At 46.8% G+C, this 20,602-nt stretch overlaps 1 protein-coding gene across 1 annotated transcript in view; it reads right to left on the reverse strand.

Moving 5' to 3' along the window:
- Positions 1–6,879: 6,879 nt before the first annotated feature.
- The window catches only part of LOC142563353 (uncharacterized), a 34,148-nt gene continuing 20,425 nt past the window's right edge, over positions 6,880–20,602 (reverse strand). The window contains exons 5-7 of the mRNA XM_075673916.1: positions 18,856–18,981; positions 11,787–11,969; positions 6,880–6,887 (exon numbers count right to left, since the gene is read on the reverse strand). Coding sequence (XP_075530031.1) covers positions 6,880–6,887; positions 11,787–11,969; positions 18,856–18,981 — 317 coding nt within the window. The remainder of the gene's footprint in view (positions 6,888–11,786; positions 11,970–18,855; positions 18,982–20,602) is intronic.

Here is a 20,602-nt window from a genome sequence, read left to right on the forward strand (position 1 = left end):
CCTATAGGCGGCGTGCACGCCGATGGCCGCGCCACTGGTGGCGGCCTTGCGCGGAACGCACGGGAGAGGAGCGAGCCGCGCGCCGTAGCACGCCGTAGTTTGTTGCGTCGCTGATAGTGCTTCTCCATCTTATTTGTGTTTTGAGAGGAAAATAGGCAACAGCCTTCGCATGTGTGGGATGGCCAAAGCTTCCGAAGAATGTCGAAGAAGAATTGTTGCAGGGTGGGGGGCTCAAATACCGGCAAAAACGTGCCGGCGATAGGGTTCTAATTATTCCCCGCAAAGCCTCATCAGCAGGAGCAACGGTGGCAATGGATCGTCACTTCGGCGCGAAATTTCTTGTTCTCATCCTTTCCTTCGTCGCTTCGGTTTTTTTTCTTTTTTTTATTATTTTTTTACTCGATTGTAGTTAGACACGTAAGCGACGAAGTCCTTCTGCAGTGCAGCATGTGGTTTAAAGGCATTTCGCTAAAGTTCGGAATGCCGTTTGCCGCTTATATTGTTTTCCGCTTCTTTACCGCGTTGGGCTAGCTAGGCAGCACGACTGCATGAGCGCATTGTGTTGTATGTTAAAGCTACAGAAGTTTGCAAGAACTGAAATTGTTAGTTTTATGTGGCCCGGTAAATCCTCGCACCAGCTGTCGCGCACTTCATGTTTTTACATCTATTTTATGCGTGGCTTCGCACATGTTTAACTGTTGCTAGTTGCTTCATGCATAACTCTTGATTCTTTTGAGCTGCGAGGTTTTCACCCTGCCTCGTTTGTAAAGGGTATAAATCACGCTGTGTCTTATCGGAATGACACCAAGCAAGTGCTTCTTTAACAGCTTTATTCATTTCGCCCGAGGGCATCTTAGATATCGTGGTTTTTTGGGAAATGTGTTTAGATAATAGGTAGCTCAGGGCGAGAATTGCTAATAGTTGTTGCATATGGTATTTTGTTCCATTTTTCGCTGAATAGTTCGCGTCACGTTTGGTAAGTCATCACACCTTGATGCTGTCTGAGCAGACTTAACACGCCGAGTGATCTGTTTGTTTCACAACGTAGTCGCTTCTTGCAAGTGAATTTTGTGCTCAACTGAATTATTTCTTATTATGCTTACGCCGCTTAGGACTAAACCCGGCCTTGCCGCCAGCGCTGGATCTAATTTGACTGGTGCTGCTCTGCCTTTAAGTATATCATGTGGCACCTCTCTCTAGTAACATTAAAAAAAAGTACTGCAACGTTAGACTATAACTTTGTACGTTTCCGAGCAGCTCCCTTAGGGAATTTAAAATTGCAAAAACTGCAGCGCGAACGGCAGTTCATCGGCGGTACAGCGCTAACACGCGCTTTTATTAACCCGTGCGTTTGGTGGCTTCGTTGACTATAGTGTACGCGTTTCTATCAATAAATTCGCAATTACTCTTCTTCAGGCGACTTTCACTACACTTATTCGGCGGCGTCACATGTATTCATCGGCAGAAAAATCACAACGGCATATGCAGACATCGCACCGTGCGGATTTGTTATCTAAGTCTGCACTAACGACGGGTGCTTATTATTGAGGTACAGAAGCAGCATTACGGCAAGGGTAGAATTAAAAAAGAAACACGGTCGAGACATCGCATTAGTCAACAAAATTTGTCGGCGAGTTTACATGAGCTCCACTTCATGTAAATTGTCTTCACGGCGTTTGTCTGCGGGACGCACCTGGCGCGTATGTGGACCATGTTGCCCCAAACACCGGTAACATCTTGCTCATACCCGCTCCCACAGAGGTTTGCGTCTTCCCTACAGCTGTCACCGCAGAAGCAGCAGTCTGGCGCCCGAACAAAGGACAAATCGCAGCCGCGAACTTCAGTCACCCTTGCTGCAAAGCGTTGTCGTCTGCTACTGCTCCCGCGCGTATTGTTGGAAGCGCCCGCTAGGTGGCTATCAGTGGCGCCTCTATAGGCGGTGCACGAGGCCTATAGTGGGGTGGCTGGGCGGACTAGAAACGGCGAGGAAAGCGGAACGAGCGCGCTTGACTGAGGTACAACTTTATTTTCAGTCTCGGGAGAGAAGTACGTTGCAGTCAACAGCAGTTGATTTCCTAAACGGGAGCTACGCATACTTATGCTATATGGAGGGAAGAATGTAAACTTCGCCGTTTGGCATTTGCCTTCGATCCAGCAGCTGGTCGGAAGCAAGTTACCGATAAATGACTTGCAAAACAAACAGCGCTAAAAACGGGAATAAACAAGCAGACACAGGCCGGATCTTGTTTAGTCCCATTTTTAGCGCTGTTTGTTTTCCAAGTCGTTCACCAATGAGCGTTATATATATATATATACACAGAGAGAGAGAGAGAGAGAGAGAGAGAGAGAGAGAGTAGCTCTTAGCTCTTAGGCGCCAGTTCCTGCGGGTCTGCGTCGACGGCGCAACCGAGCGAACGAGCCCAGCGTAGGATGCAAGCGAATCCATTCACGTCAGCCGCACGAGACAGATTGTCCGCGCCAGCCAATATACCGCGAAATGAATACACATATAGAGCTGCGTTCAGACTTCGCATTAGGAAGTATCGTAATCGTCGGAGAACCTTTGTAAACGCATTTTCTTTATTAAAAGATAGAGAGAGTAGAATCTCGGTAAACGAAAATCACCTAAGCGAAGCGCCAGCCCTTAAATTGGTTGGTTTTGTATTTGGGTAACGGGGAAAAAGTTTTACTTCTTGTCGCTGAGCTGGTTGGTTGATAACTTCTTGCGGAGTAAAAATACGAGAACATAGTAAAAAAGAATAACCGGATAGAAAGAATGTTTTTTTTTTGTTTCTTGTCCCTGTTGGTTCCCATTGTCGTATCCCGTAGGCCTTTGTTTAAACAGATTGATCCGGGTTAGCTGGGGCGCACGGTATACTACTGTATTAGCTTCCAGTCCTTCGTGAATCGCGGTACGACATGGGCGACCTGCACTATAGGCCGGCACTTCATAGCAACTCGGAACATACTAAAATCTCAAGACCAGTGCATTGCCGTATAGCAGCCGTTTATTGAAGCTAAAGAACCTTCCGACTGGCACGAATATGGACTTAACGCTTCAGTATGCATAAAAGAATAGATATTTTGCCCTGGAATTCTGCGTTACGTTCTGTTTGACGAAATGTAATTCCTAATGAGATACCATTAGCCCCGAGAAATTCGAGTGCCACCCACTCGCAGTCTGCAGTCTTGCACTAATATTGATCGCACCCGCCGAGTCGCCTGCTAGCCACCAGTGCGTATAAGCAAGTTTAAATCGTCACAAGACTATATCGTGTGACCATCTTGTGTTACGTGGTTGTGAGGCTCTCATTATTAGATCTTGTCTGTCCATCTTTTTTTTTTTTTTGCGACGATCTGCGGCGCTGGTTCGTGCGGCTGTCTCTGCGCTGTAATAAATTTAGTGCTTGCCTGTGTACAGCGCACCTTGCGTGGTCGGTAGGGCTTTATAGATTAGCCACATACACTTCATCATTTTTTTTTCGTTGACGCCCAACGCTCTAAAGGGCAGCTAAGGAGAAAAAAAATACATCAACTTTTTTCTGTATCAGTAAACTACTCTTCTATAACATCGAAATCACCACTCTTACCACGATAAGATGCTCGGTATAAGCTAGAAAGAGCTAAATAACAATAGACGGGTGCCGACACCTCTGTGAAGTTTTAGCACCAGCTCGCTGGCACGTCATGGATTTCGACAACGTCTTCTAGGGCCTAGTCGATCCTTTAGCGGTAAATATAGAGGACATAGTGTTCTAAAGGAGCCGAACATTTAGCATTGCGAGTTTCGGGAACTCTTGCGGCGCTAACGCCACCTAAGTATGAAAAAAAAAAGAAGTAGTTTGAATTCTCTGACGTCACAGTGACGTACCGGCGTTGAGAATTTGGTGCGATATCCAAAAAGCTCAAACTTTGACATTCATTTTCACGTCTAATAATCGAGCTAGTATTTCGAAATGAACAGCGACAACAGATTTTTCGGAGAACGCTTTATACGTCTATGCTGATTTAGTGTTTTGCTTTAGTGTCCCTTTGAGCTGGTCAAAAAAGTCGTTTCGAGCATCTTTCTTAAAGAATTGGGCTCCAATCCACGTTGTGAAGGTGGTTGACCAGCGAAGTGACGTAGCCTTGTGACGTAGCCTTGTGACGTAGCCTTGTGACGTAGCCTCGAACGACTGAGCAATGCACTATGTGAAATGATTGACAGCAAGACAGTTAAATGCACAGCACTTAACTAAAAAGGTACAGTGTAAAAAGTGCGCTAACTGTGCGTGGCTTGCTTTGGGCGGGAACCGCTGCGTCCTTGCGTAGCCTGAGCACTACGCCGTTGCGCGTATTAGCGTTGCTGTTCCCGTCGCCGCTCAGCATGTTCCCGCTGCTCTTCGGGAGTCCTAGCTATGTGTGACCTTCCCATAGCGCTATCACAAAAAAAAACGAAATTAGTTGCTAGGCGGGTTCTTTATTTAAATATGAACGTGTAGTGACGTCACTCCCTGCTTCGTATGCTACATTTTCCATCCCCCGGCAACTGCAGCTTATGCAGCCGTAATCTTTGCCGGGAAATTCATGCGGCGAACACTACGCGCTTCGCATTGTTTGAACGCGCCTTATCTTGTGGTTTTGACATTTGTTTTCTGCTTTTCTTTATTGAAACGAATATTGGGGTGTGTCTTGCATGCGTAATTCCAATGGAGATCGGCACTTCTCGCTTCAATTCTCAGAATGGTTTTCTGTCGACTGTTCTGTTGACGGAGACGAAGAAATTCCGGGATTCGAGTCATACACGCTGTAAAAATTAGGTTATCGCCGTGGTGCGCTAGTCCAACGCTCTACCTTTTCTATCGTCCTTTCTGCACCTGCCCTTATCATTTTCGTTACGCACTGGAACACGTCCTTATCTAAATTCCAACAAGCCCAACTCTCTGCCTTGAAAGTGCAGAAAATTGCAGCAAAATGTGGCATCGGGTAAGCAGTGTTATGTGGTTGGGGCACGATTTGAGCCGAACTCTATGAAAAGCTCAATGAACGTGTGACAGCAAACATTGTGTAGCTGAGTGCCAAGTCCTGCAGCTTTGTAAAAAATTCCGTGCTTTTCACTTACAAAGAAAGGTTCTCCGCTTCTAGTACAAAAAAGTGATCTTCGAGGGGCGTATCACGTGTCTTCGCTCCAGAACATTCCAATGCCAAGTAATTGACAATAATTCCAGCGAAGCGCCGCCGTTGACGTACCAAAGCTTACCGACGACTTGCCGAGCTTACCGCGCTATGACAGGTTGACAACGTTTAATGCGCTAGCATTAGGAGTGTAGGAGTTAAAAGCAGTGTATGCGATGTGTAGGAAGCCGGTCACGTGGGAGACGCGCGCGCGCGCGCGCGCGCGCACACACACACACACACACACACACACACACACACACACACACACACACACACACACACACACACACACACACACACACACACACACACACACACACACACACACACACACACACACACACACACACACACACACACACACACACACAACACACACACACACACACACACACACACACACACACAACACACACAACACAACACACACACACACACACACACACACACACACACACACACACACACACACACACACACACACACACACACACACACACACACACACACACACACAGTGCAAATGACAGTGGTCTGTTCCGGATTATTGCCAGTTGCACTTCGCTCCTCTAAGAGGCAGCTCTGGGATTTCCTTTATGCAATGCTGTGCGGTGCTTCTTCGCATGTTGAAATTTGCTTGTACGCTCTCTTAAACTATGGGCTCTATAACGTAAAACTATTCCAATTTGTTTTTATTCCAATCTCCTGACGCCAAACTTGCATAACCACCGACGCAAGCATCGGGTGGTAACCCGCAGCGTTGTTCGAAAAGCCCAATTAAACGGGCTCGTTGTTTGTAGGAGGTCACTTTTCTTGCTTTCAAAGCGAATAGCGTCGCCTACATTGAGGATATTCCCTTATCGAATTGGCAGACAAGAGGTGAGAAGGACGCTCAAGTGGAGTGGAGTTCGATGGGGCCGAGCCAGAACAGTGAAAGTATATAACCGGCTGAAGAGGGTGGGGCCGGCGTCTGCGATTGGTCCGCTTCCCCTTAGCTTGCGGTGGATGGGCGAAAATCGCGGCGGCGTGCAACGGAACGTTAAAAATGCCACCAGAACGGATCCTCAGCAAAGAAGAGTTGCCAAACGCAGACGTGCCGAAAGAGCTCTATAGCGTTGTGTTGCCACGGAAAAACGTTTATTATACGCAAATAAATCCACGCTCCGCGGCTGCTCCCACTAGCTAGTGCAGAGCAATATGTGGGCAGCCATCTTCTATTCCTTTCCAAACGGGGCAACCTCCGACTATTCATAAAAAAAATCAGTTTTGTTCGACATATTCATGGATCTTTTACACGTACACGTCACTTTGACAGTATGCGTTGTCGCGGTTTCATGACGTTGCGTGGCAGACAGGCGAAGTGGGCGCAGTCCGATTACGTTTGATCAATGGCAGAGTACCGTGGCAAAAAGGCGTCGAATGAGAAATAATTATTTTTGTTTCGTTTGGTCTAATCATGCATAATCGGTGTGCACGCATCATATCAGATGGGGCGTTCCCGCGGTTTTTGTGAAGTCGCGTGAGAGACAGGCGAAGCGCGGGTGGCCCGAAAATTTTTTGACCAATCCTGAAGGGCTGATTGCAGAATTGGAATAGAAAAGTTTGGAATAACTTTATGTTATAGCGCCCTATGTTCCGTTATGGAGTGCCATGTTCTTTCCTTTTTGCTACGAATCATTTGTAACTACCTATTTGTATTTAGTCACACATTAGCCTCGTGAGCTATGGACCTGCATGAATTGGCACACTTTTTCCCGATTAAAAAAAAATTCTGATAATTTTCATTGCAGAAGTTGTTAATCGATAGCTTCATCATCAGCCTATTTTATGTTCGCCCCAAGGACACATGCCTCTCCAAGCGACGTGAAATCACTGTCTCGTTCAGTAGCCGACTGCTCCCTGTACCTGGAAATTTCCGTATACCCCGAGAGCAGCCGATTTCCTGCCGACCTCGACTAACGTCTGTCAGTATCTGTCAATTTGTACCCATTGTTATCCTAACAGAGCAGTGATCATGATCTCTCTCCGTTTAATAATGATGTGCCGGACTTCACGTCCTCCTTTTAATCTCAACGAGAACATCACCCACGCGTGGTTCCTTTATCACCCCTTTGTTTCGTTGCTGAAGGTGAGCCATTCCCGATTCGCGGTTTCTGTTCCTACATGTGCCCCCTCTCCCTAGCTGGCTCAGTGCTACACCCGCGATTCTGCGCTGCATAGTTACAACTAGAATAAAGCGATTAAAAGCAGGCGAGAAAGGGGATGTGTCAGGCTTCGTGATGTAAGAGGAGTCGAAATATTTCGCAAGAAGGGTTAAGCTGTCGTACAGAGAACGGGGTTAAAATTATTCCGAAAAGTTGGTTGCTGGGGGGTGTTCCCACAAGTGGAGAGAGAGAGAGAGAAAAAAAAAAGACGGACAAGAACTTTCGTGTGTGTGCAGGTGTCGTGAAACCCGTGGGACTAGTTTTAGAAGAACTGTTCGTCACTCCAGGCGCCCACATTTTCGTGGACTTTTGCTAAGCTTCGATTAGAGAAAGAATAATAGTTTAGAAAGGTGCAAAGCCGAGGCTTTGATGAAAACTTGTCTGGCCGGGACTAATCATTGGCGAAGGCAAAGACGAGTCTTCCGACTACAAACAACAACAACAACAACAACAACAACAACAACAACAACAACAACAACAACAACAACAACAACAACAACAACAACAACAACAACAACAACAACAACAACAACGACGACGACGACGACGACGACGACGACGACGACGACGACGACGACGACGACGACGACGACAACAACAAGAGAAATAATAATAATAAACATGCCAGACGTCCCAGCTTCCATGCGCGAGCTTCGTTCACAATGATGGTTGCAAACAAGGCTCAGCTCTGGGCTGTCGCATAGCTGCCGAACCGCTTTTTAGTGCGAAAACAATTTTTGCCTATACGACCGCAAGCTTTTGCCTGGCCAGCTGGCCTCGAAAGTATTACCGCGTGGAAAAAGAATTAAGCGAACTGAGCTAACGTATACCCGGGGCTTTCAGCATTGCAATTGAGTAACTGTCCTTCCGGACATGCTAACAGCGATGCCACGTGGCCCGATGGCACTTGGCCAGCGTGACCACTGATGTCGCTTGGCATGACGCGATTCTAGATGTTGCAGAAGAAGAAAAAAAAACGGAACAAATGGTTCCGCGGAATTATCGAAAGGGACATTGAGGGTAGGGCTTGCGGTTACAAGCTTGACACGTACCTCAATGACAGATACTATCATTGATGACGTCTTTGTGAGGGGGATACGACGTTTGAAATCGTTTATGCACGTACCATGTTTCAGCCCGCACTGAACCGTGAGAGCTACGTTAAGCGCGACAGGTGAAGTGAGCAATGCTTAATGGTGGTTGAATAAAGTTTGCACGTGCGCGCGCTGGGGAAGGTTATGCGTAACTTAGAAGCCATCGTGGGTGGTTTCCGGTGCGATCTTATTTTTTAGCTTTACATCGAAGCCGTATTAGTGAGTTTCGCGGCCATTTTTGTGGATGCGGTGAAGGCCGGCGTGAGTATATTATCCGTGATCACGTTGCGTTTTACAGACTTTCGCGTTTGAGGCCAGCAAGCAGTTTGTACGGGTGTGGCGGTGGAAACTGACCGCGTTATTTTTTTTTAGCGTCACTTCGAGCAAGTGCACCTCAGTGCAGTGAGTATATCACTTTGGCGGCGCACTGCAACGGGAGAAAGCAAAGTTGATGGCACTGGCGATGCGTGAACCGTTCGGCACAGCACATGTGTGTTACTTCGAGCAACGGTCGCAAAATGTGAGCATGTCATAGTTAAAAACAGTATCTAACGCGAGGTTTAATAGAAACGATGTCAATAATTGCAACCGCGATGACATCGTCGATCATCACGAGCTTTTGTACCGAGGCTACGCACTTCGACGCAGCGAAGGGGGTTCACCGAGCACACTGGCTCGCGAGTGCACTCATAAGCATCCTCAAAGTTCTCTCCCTGGAGTGGTTGCGTTCCAATGGGTGAACAGGAACGAGAGTGCTGTGATCCAATGGCAGAACAGCAGCAGCTTGTCGACGCCGAGAGCAGTTCGAGCTGCTCCCGCGCGACAAATGGAGGGCGAAGGAAGTCACGTGACGTAAACGCGTCTTATTCTTACTATCTGGTTGCGTTTCCGTCGTTTCGGTTCGGTGTGCAGCAACAAGGAAAGACTTAGTTTAACAGAAAGTTGCGTCAGAAGGGTCTGCATACCTTCAGCGCACTTCAGATCGCCCGCCCCGAGCGGGGGAGTGGTGACGTTGCACACGCCACCACTGGCCTTTACTGCCGTCGGTGAATAGAACGGCGCCCGACAGGCGGCGTTACGGTTTTCTTGCGTTAAACACAAACGCGCGGCCACGGAGAATCCGAGCCAAGACATGACGTTGGATTCGCCGCTGCAGCGGCTTTCCGTCAGGCGGCGTGCTCGGGTATCCCGCGACATCACGTGAGCGTGGAATTCCCGGCTACTTGCAGTTTGTACCAGTTTCGCGAGCCAGCAAAACGAGCGCAGCCCTGCGTGATAACCGAACAACTGAAGCGCGAAAGCGCGGGTGGGGCTGAGTAGTGCGAAAACGAAACCTTTCCACCACTCGCGTCGTTGTCAAGCGTAATGTCAATTAGTTCTTTTCTTCTTTCGAAATATCGAATAGAACTGGACAAATCGCACTTCTCCGTCAGATATTACAGTACAATGGCCTTTTCATTACGAGAGGTTGAGTACTGGTGACAGAATTATAATGGCCTTCGTTATCGGGCGAGTGCTTCAACGCCCTGGGGAAGTCTCTAATCGTGTCCTGCACTAATCTCCATTTGTTGATTACTCTATCTTTACTTCGTATAGCTGTCTGCTAATTTGCTATCGCAATTGGTGCTTCGCCTTTCGGCCGAAACTGTGTTTTTTTTGTTTATAGGGGCAGGGTTTGCGCCAACATGGCCTCCTGTTTCTTATGGCGAAGCTGCTAATGCGACTAGAAGTGCTTGAAAACGTTATACGCCAGTTTTCACCATTGCTCAAAAAAAAAAAGAAAAGAAGAAGAAGAAAGAACTATATCACTCGCAAAGCTTACGTTTCGAGAAAATGTGCAGAATGTTAGGGCCAGTATGCACGTAAATATTGAAATATGAGTGTCCCACTTAGTGGATAAATGAAACTTACGAAACTCTCGTTAGCTTTTTCCGCTTAAAATCATTACGTGAATCGATTATAATAAAGCTTCCCCATCCAGCTGACAGCACAAGAACGCCAGAAATTTCATAGTTACAGGAAATGTGCGCCGCTTTATTGGAGAAGTGAACCTGAACTTTCAACTGTGCACGTTAGTTATGTTCTCGGGAAATAAGTACTGAATTATTTGCGTCTTCTCCCAAATTTCTTGCGTTATACGCGGCGTGTAGCTGGTTTTCCCGGACTCATTGGTGAACAATGGAAGGCACATTCTTTATATTTCGTTTAAGTAGGATGTAGTGAGTGACGAACAATAATTTCTTAATTTGTGTAAGCGTTCCAGAGTGTCATGTTGCAGCTAATCGCAATGTTTCCTATAGTGACAAGACGACTGTCTAAGACACCAGGTTCAAATTAGGTAAAAATAGGCGAATAGTTAGGTGTAATGTGTGGCGAAACATTTCAAATACCCCGCTCAACTTGAAGGGTTGCTAATAATTACTAAAAGTTCGCTCCGCTTTTTTCATGCTTTCTTTCAGTTTTGTGCGCGCAGGTACGTCGATGTTGCCTTCTTTCGTGCCAAACAATGTTGACACGCTTTTTTTTACCAAGGTGCCAGGTGGACCGATGCCAGAGATAGTTGCGTCTATGGTGAAATCTGGCTAATTTTGGCGATATTGGTGCTAATTACACCTACACTGATAATATTGCCTACCCTTCGACTAATTCTCGCTTCTTGTCTCGTTGATACCTACGTTTTGACACCTGTTTCAACTCCCTACGGCATTCCAAACTCACGAATTCACTCCTTTTGTCAAGAGGTTATATACATAGATACTAAGATTCCAGATATACTAAAAACCCCGTATGAAGTCGGTAAATAAAAGAAGAAAAGGTGTATGAAATGTCGATGCTAAGGAAAACAAGGTCGACATACATGGTGGTTCAAATGAATTTACGAGTAAATCTTGAATATACCCATCCCTACTGTCTCTTTTTCGTGTTTTAGTATTGACTCATTTCTTATCCTTGTCACATCGTATTTCACGGTCAGTTACGTCAGCCTTGGCGGATCTTTCCTTTTTTGACGAAGAGGCCATAGGGGCTTTGTCTCAACATGTATATACTTACGGTGGTGCATCCTTTACAGGGGTAAAGTGAATTGGGTAACAAGCTTATACTGTACTGGATTGCGCCTTTACCATTCATGTTACCTATTGTGCGACTAATTCTCACTCCTTTTCTCGTTAAGGCCTACGTTCTGATGTCTTGCGACGGGCTACCAGGCCCCAGAGGTGCGACAGGGCTGCTTTTTTTTTTTTTTGGAAATGGTCAGAAAATACAAATATATGCGAAACCCGTGTGAAGTCAGCAAAGAGCTTTGTCCTAAAAAAAAAAAAAAATACTGCACCTTTGTTGAAGAGGACCTTGCTCTTTCCCAGCAGCTTGCACTGCAGCTGTTTTTCTTCGTCGTTCCACACTTTGACGAGCGCGGACAACAGTGCGTACGGAGGGGCGAGGAGCGACACGTAGTGCACGGTTTCTTTCGATACAAAAATCCAAACAAAGAAGCCGAGTGTGGCGGTCACCCAACCTGAAATCCACAAGAGGTGCGCGACAGAAGCTTGGAGTTAACGCGGAAAGAAAATTATCGGGAAGTCGGCGAAAAAAAAAAATGAAATCTAGCGCCAAAAAAGAGGTAAGAGAGAATTGGCTTGTCATCACGCGTTTGTTAGATGTATAGGGCACAGTTTAATCATCACATGCCGCGATGACATAGTGACCATGGCGATGTGCTGCCAAGTACGAGGTCGAGGATTGAATTCTCTGCAGTGGCGGTCACAGTTTGACAGAGACGAAATGAAAAAAAAAATATCCGAAGAGAGCTTACGGTTTCTTACGGTTTGTGAATGCGAAAGCATTAATGTCCAACTGAACGCCGCTGTGCTGACCGAGTTTTTGCGCCACGAGTATTGTTTACGTTGATGCTCGTTCCGCTTGCCGAGCATTGCGGAAGTTGGCGACGATGGCGTACCTCGCTGCCTGCACTTCCGCTCGTTTTCCTGCGTTCTTCCGCTCCTTTACTTGCGTCTGCGCTTTACTCCCGTGGACGGTCACGTTTCGGTAGAGTCGTGGTTGCGCCACGACTGTGCCCCTACGTCACAAGCGCCTCGTCACGTGACGCCGCGTCATGAGCGTGCCAGGCGCACTCATGAAGGGACGTCGCTGGCAGCGCGAAATTAAGTGACGTGTTTTCGTTGCTATAGATGCTCAATGGGCCACATTGCTCAGTGGGCCAGTTGACGAGTACACGCAAAACAAAAACGACTTTTGTATTTATATTTAGGGGCCCATTAGAAAAACCCGGTGTCAAAATTGATCTGGAGTTCGCCCCCCCCCCCCCTTTTCTACGACGACACCCCTCATAATCAGATCATAGTTTTGGCGCGTTAAAGCCCAAGGAGTTAATATTTCATAAATTTAATGAGGAAATAAGTACTGCGGCATGCCACAAAGTGTAGAAGGCTTTGTGACGAGGGATATCGTCATACTTATAAAGCTACAAAAGTAGTCTAAGTGGGATCGACAGCAGGCGAGTTTCACTGTTGCATGAAATTCTCATTTGCTCGAGAATTAGGACGAAGGTAAATCTCTGTTCAATTACAAAGTTTTTTTTTTCGTCTTAATGGGCTTTTGGTTACATGACTTTTGCAAGGGGATGTCATGTTCCCCTTTATGCTGTACCGATAATATCACAGGCCTTAGCGGGAAGCGAACACTATACACTCTTAAAAATTACACCCTTTGGGGCTTATCTTATCCCACAACAATATTCGTCATCTGTCTTGCCCGCGTTTCCTTTATTTAATGCTGTGAGCCCGGCACTTCCCAGTCACGTACGGCTTGCGCGCTATCAGTGTGACACAGTATTCTCGACAGGATAGTAGCGAACACCGAGCTTTCAAGAAAGGAAACGCAAGCAACGGAGATGGAGATTATTGTTTTGGGACAAATATAGACCCCAAAGGGTGCATCCGTTTTAAGAGTGCAAGCTACACTGCTAACCGATTTACACCTTTAAGAGTGCACATTGATTTCTAACACTCCTACATTTTTACGGGTGTAAGGATGTGAGCTGTTGACGAATCTGCACTCTTAAGTACTCTCGAGGGCGCAAATCAGTTTACCGTGTAGCCTTCGAATACACTTGCGAAGCACAGACCTCTGACGCTCAGTATCCAGAAAAAAATTAACATGATCAGCTTCTCTGCGCATTTTCGGGCTATCGCTGTCGTTCCTAGATCTTGAAGCAGCACGGATTGAACTGAGGGCTCCTTTTACTGGCAGACACTGTATGTGTTCTTACTTCGGCTTGCCGTCTTTGCAGACGCGAACGGGACAAATCGATCGTAGAATGGGACACTACGACAAGGTGGATTGTAGTCCGGAAAGTGGGGCACGATTCTGGATGGTTTGTTTCATGCGACTGGTTTATACTGTGCCCTACGAAAACCCGTTCACCTAACATGGATCCTAGGTGTGAAGGCTGTAGTTGTGGGAATAAAAAAAATATAGGCATCTCTAATGCTGCCACATCGCCTTGAAATGCGGTTTAGTACTGCGCTTATATATCGCTTATATCGCCGCTTATATATATATATATATATATATATATATATATATATATATATATATATATATATATATATATAAATAACTGCGGCGCGCATGCGCAGTTCACGACGAGAACGGAGCGTCATCAGCATTCGCGGCCGGAGCGTACACGTGACGTGTAGTGGATATCTCGTGGCTCTCGTCTTGCTCGGGACAGCGCGAGATAGGATCTTTTTTTTTTTTTTTCGCAAGAACGCGAGTTTGTCAGCGACTCCACGCATAGCGCTTTACGTTTCGGCTTGCTTGCGCGAGTTTGCGCACGCGGGCACTTCCGTGGTTCAGAAGTGCTGTCGCTACGAGCTGCAGAGTTCCGCGAAACGCTAACGTGCAGGGTGCCGGGGGCCGCCTTGGCCGCAACGCACCGACAGCCCATACACCAGACGGGAACGGCGCAGGGCGAAATTTTACGTATGCAGGCGCCGCAGGTGGCTTCAGTTGTGTTTCTTCTCTCAGTTATTCATTGATACCTTAAAAAAATTAAATTATGGGGTTTTACGTGCCAAAACCACTTTCTGATTATGAGGCACGCCGTAGTGGAGGACTCCGAAATTTCGACCACCTGGGGATCTTTAACGTGCACCTAAATCTAAGTACACAGCTAGGTGTTTTCGCATTTCGCCCCCATCGAAATGCGGCCCCCATGGCCGGGATTCGATTCGGCGACCTCGTGCTTAGCAGCCCAGCACCATTAATGCTTTAAGCTCCGCTAACACATTACGGGGGTGCACAAAAACAAAGGCTCTCAATCATGAGGCATTTTTATTCTTGACAACAAACAAACACTCGCCATAGTTTCAACTAAAAACTGCTCTTTATGATGTTTCGAGTCCCCTACAGGGGCTCGAAACGCCACTTCCATTGCATTTCCATTGCATTTACATTGCACAAAGAACTAGGCACGGCCCGCTTAAACCTAAAAATGATTAATCAGGAGAGCAGTGTATCTCAAAACTAGTGTTATAAAATTCCTTTTCTGGTCCCGAACCTTCTACGAAGTGGAAGTATGTTGATCCAGTGTCTTGTTTACAACATACATAGCCTTAATTCTTTCCGGTGTTTCATGAATGTCGCGCACATTAACACAGTCATATATAGTAATTTACGATAACGTAGCTATACAGCAGCTGACAGTTCACAAATAGTTTCTTTTTGCCAGTGCATTTTAATCACTTTCAATTCATATACATTAACATTTATACAAGATTTGTACCACACTCTTTGTTCATCACGTAAACTTCTATTTGTAACATTGTGATCATATTTATTTTTCACTGTCTACGGGGAAGCTTGAAATGCCATTCGAAGCAGCCACTATGGGTCGCAGCGTCTTTTAAGGGGGAGGCGGGGCACTTAGCCATTGCGGAGGGGGGCGGGGAATTATGACTTGCACGGGTATTCCAGCGAACTGCGCAACGTTCTCTGTTGCAACACTGGAGAAGAACGCATTAGAAGCGATGCCAATCATGTGGATATCGCTAACTACACAATCCTTTAACTGAATTTGCTGCCATCTGAAATAGATACGTTTCATTTCAATTACTAGCGACCAAACAAATAGCGCCGGAGAAATCGTGAGAATTGTCTACTAATGCGTAAGCATTCTTTGGCGCCACAAATTGATGGGTAGACATGCACAAGCTAGCAAAGGCAAGTAAGTAAAAGCGAAGTAACAGCCGAGCCATAATCATTCTTTGGCTCGGCTGTTATTTCGCTTTTGCTTACTTCCTTTTCCTAGCTTATGCATGTCTACCCACCAATTTTCCGGTGTCCAAGAATGCTTACGCATTAGTAGGCAATTCTCACAATTTCTGTAGCCACTTTCGTGGCTTATCATGTCTGTCCTGCTTACACCACATCATAATGTTCTAAACACAATTACGTTCATGCAATCACAGGGTTACAATGTTCCTGTATTGCTGCGTTCTGTACTATATTTCTTTTTAATCAGACGACCTGCATTTCTTCTGTGGAGGCAGGGAATCTGCTTCTCCTTCGCCATAAATGTCTCGCTGCTTATTCTTCATCTGCCTCTTCTTCTTTGTTTCTCCTACACAGGTTAGAGCACGCAGTTTATCCTATTTATTTATCCTATTTCCCTTTTAAATGCGTCAAGCATTTTCTTATGCTTACGCAACGAGAAAACCGTCACCCCCGTCCGTTCCCTAAGGCGACTGCTTTCGAGATAGCGCCCGCAGCAGCGAATGGACTCATCTTCGTGCAGCCTCTCGTTTCGACGCGAACGAAGCGGCGAAGACACAGCACTCAAGGAGCTCTCAGCACACGCCTCCCTGTGCAACTTTCGCAGCTCACTTTCGAGATACGCGCGCGCTTGTGTCTCTTCTGCGCTAAGTAAGTGGCGAAGACACAGCGCGCGAAGCTATCAGCAGTCGGCACTCTCTGTCGGCATTACAGATCGCTTTCAAGGTGCGGCCCGCGCGACGGTGCCATACGAAGCCGACGCCGGAGTACGTTTGGTCGATGGCTCGACGCGGATGGATAAGGTGCTAAAGAGCGATAACAGCTTGTAATGATCGGAACGTCATCAGCGCACCTCGCGACGCCGGCCGCACCCGTTCATGTCGCCACAGCGTTGTCGTTTGTACTCGACCGATCAAGTTTCATGACATTGATAATGACACCGGGCTGCGTGGTGATGAGCGAGTGGCACAATGCTTACGCATACTCAGGCAACTCGCAGAGGAGTTTCTGCGTGCATTTTTATGTTGCGATGTGAGCGCGGTAACGTGGCATTTCCTTAGTCTGTCAGTCATCTGCTATTGCGTCGCTATCGCATCTACAAGCACCTAATTTATCACTATTCATACTGCGCAGTCCCAAAGCAGGCTCCTTTGCACACACCCAAGTAATGCGGAAAAATAAGCTTTCAAGGCGGAAAGACGAGAACGGTTATCTTTCTCTTTTATCTCCTTTTTTATTGCAATAGCAATTACATGGACACTTCGGGCGCAGTTTTGCGTCAACGCCACCGTAATGTTCCACAAGGAGCCGAAGGGCGATTGCACCGACGCCGCGCGTCGTGTGCTGTATGTGCGAGTTTCATGAAAGCACGCGAATGAAGCCAACGGTCACGGCTCAATCTGGCACTCGAGAAGGAAGAAAGCGAAGAGCAAACGCGCAGCCTTCCGCCGCGCGAAAAGCCGTGCATGGAGGGATGGAGAGAGGGGGGCGGCGTTGTGCTCGGGCAGCAACTACGCATTTCGCAACCGGATGCAAGGGGAACTACGATAGCAACTCAATCTCGCGTGCCCTATATGGAAGAAAGCGGGGGGGGGGAGGCAGCGCGTGAGGTAGGTGGGCGGCTTAGACTCCGCCAACGAGTGCGCACTTTGCACGACCGTGCGTGGTCGAGCGCGCGGTATCTGAAAGGGTTCTGCAGACGGCTCATACCTTTGTGCGCGCTGTGTTCTCGCCGCTATGGCGTTGAAGCGATAGACAGCACGAAGGACTCTTCGCTCGCTGCTGCTGCCGCGCTTGCTCACACCAGCGTTTTGACAGCGAGTGCCCGCGCACGTAGAGTGTGATGTGTTCTTGCTTGCTTGTGCGCGCTGACACCATGCTCGTTAATTCAGTTAGTAAGCGGATGTTTATACGGCCGATAAAACTACCATCCTTACTTCGTATAGCTGCCTACTAATTTTCTATAGCAATCGACTGCGATAGTAAATTAGTGGACAGCTATACGAAGTAAGGATAGTAGATTTATCGGCAGTATAAACTTGTAAACATGGACACACTAACTAAATTGACGAGCATGGTGTCCTGCGCGCTGGCGTTGTGGAACGCGGCAGTAGCAGCCGACGAAGAGAGCTTCGTCGGATGCCAAGCCCGTCGGCCAGCGCAGTCGCATGAAAACAAATAAACAATTATCTGGCCCTCATAACTCACTACTTTTGACTGAACAGGTTAAAAAGCGATGAAGCTACCCGCGTCACCAAATTCAAGCTGCGACATGCAATAACGCACAACGTATGAGGGGGGCGTATTTCAACGGGTGAACTTTACGAGCGCGCCTTTCTGCACGTTTCAAGAGCTGCATTGCATTGCGAGTGATAGCGGCGTCAACGCCCCCTGTAACGACGGGCTCCGAAAAGAAATGTATTTATTAATAATAAAAAATTCAATGAAATTGTATTTTCTTAACTCGTCACCAATATATAGATTGACCAGAAATTTTATTTTCGTTTAATGAATCTAACTGTGCCTCGCTTGAATTAAAAAACGCTTTTTTGTTTCCCAATGTTTGTTCCCGCCAAACGTAGTCGCGCTTGAATCGCTGCTCCCTTAACCACCCTTGCTGATGTCGGTGACAATTCGTACTGAACCGCTTTTCGCCCGAAGCTTCGCGACCTATTTGGACGACCTTGCAATTTTGCTCTCGCAATGAAGATATTTAAACTATTAACTTAAGGTATAAATCATCGCGTGCTAATTAAAAGAAACGTCGACTACACTGAAAGGTCCTTTGGGTTACTGATACCAGTTTAGAGTTTGTTTCACCCATATAATTGGCCCCACATTTTAAAAAAAATCTTTCTGCATGATAACCAGAACACCTTGCATATAGGAAGATTGCACTGTGTAAAACGTTGTGGTAAAGACAATACGAGCATTCGTTTCGTGTATATAGGAAGCCGGCGCAACAAATACGTGTTTTTCTGTAATTATACATATGTTGAACAGCTTAGAACGTTCAACCTGCAAGTGGTTTAAACAGAATTTCTCGAGGCTCCGCAGGCTGTATTGCCAAACGCCATTGGAGACCTGTAGATGGTGTTGCTGCTTACCTCCAATGTAGAGGGCTATGAAAATCCAAATGACTGCTGCACCTGAGGACAGTGAATATTCCGCCACCCAGTAGCCAAGGGCAATAGCTAGCGGCCCAAAAAATAGAAAAACCAACAAGAACATGCCTGCAAGAGAAAAAGAAAGAGATAGGGAGACGTATACAGCGAATTTCAGTGGCATGACCGTGGCTTGACCCTCATCCCGATTTATCGCCATAGCCATTCCATTTTACGCCCCCTGCCAAAATTCAGTCACCCCAGTCTTGCGTCAGCTGACGCCGTCCTATGTCTGGAAGCGTCCTAATGCCATCACACTGTCTAGTTTTCTGTTACTTTTCACTGCGGCTACCTTTCCGTGAGGCCCATGATGTCCTCATGTGTGCCTCCGCTTATCATCTCTACGGCTTTACATGGCCTGCCCAACTGCTTTTACCCCTTTTCTTACTCTCAACCTGAATGCCGGCTACCTCCGTTTGGTCTTTGCTACACGCCGCCGTCTTCTTTTCTCTTAACGTTAAGTCTATCATCTGTCGTTCCATCGGTCGTTGCGCAGTTACTAAAGGAAACCAAAGAAAAATAGTAAGTCGAGCTAGATTCAAGGATAAGGTTTCTGTAATAATCAATTCGTCATTCATAGCGAAAACAGAGCATTTGTAGGCGAAATAATGACGAAAATGAAAAAAAAATCAATGTGGCGCTACCTATGTTAGACTGTGGTATCCCTCACGTGACGTCAGTACAGGGAGCGGCAAAGAGGGGGCCACGTGATGATTTCGACAATTTGACCGTCCTGGCGTGGGCGATTCAAGTTGAGGAGCGACGGCAACACCTCGTGCGGTAATTTTCTACGCGATAAAGTCATTTATAGGCAGTTATAAAACGGGGATAGACTTCTAGACGAGGAGTCTTTCTATTTAAGTGCGCTTAAAGTGTTTTTTAGCATCCCTTTACCGTTTCCTGAATTGCCAGTTTCAGTTCCCTCGGCTGGTGCGATTATTATGCTGTGCTTGTACAATTTTATTCTCAACAATAGCGGCGAGCATCTGGTCACCAGTAGGTAATGCCTGCCGGATGATATCCAACAAACTATTATTCTTCTGTACATATGCTTTGCATGATCCACGTACCCTATGACTGATAAATTTCAGGCTTTCAATTTTTTACAACGTACTGTATCAAGTGCGCGTGCGGCCAGGGATTATCATAGGTCGGAAATAGAATTGGGACTCAGTCAGACTCACTGATATATTTTTTCTTAATCAGACAGACTCACCAAAATTCTACTAAGCCGAGCTCACTAACCGAATGTTACTCAGCAGAGTTCTACTCAAACTGACCTCATTCAGACTCAAGCGCACAAAAATCCTACTCAGCCGGACTCACTCGGGTTCAGGCTCACCCAAACACCGAAATTCTACTAAGCCGAGCTCACCAACCGAACGTTACTCAGCAGAGTTCTACTCAAACTGACCTCATTCAGACTCAAGCGCACAAAAATCCTACTCAGCCGGACTCACTCGGGTTCAGGCTCACCCAAATTTTGCTAAACCGGCTCACTTGGACTCAGGCTTACAAGAACCAGACTCAGGTAGCCCGTTCAAAGTCGCGGGTTTACTCGTGATCCCTCAGGTTTACGCGATTACGGACGCGTTCATACCAACGGAAGCGTGGAATCGGACTCTATGAAATGTCGTGGAATCGCACCTTCCCGATTTTGATCTGAACTCGCAGGTTCATTTCTCACGTG

The sequence above is a fragment of the Dermacentor variabilis genome, chromosome 11 (genome assembly GCF_050947875.1).
Source record: "Dermacentor variabilis isolate Ectoservices chromosome 11, ASM5094787v1, whole genome shotgun sequence".
NCBI lineage: Eukaryota > Metazoa > Arthropoda > Arachnida > Ixodida > Ixodidae > Dermacentor > Dermacentor variabilis.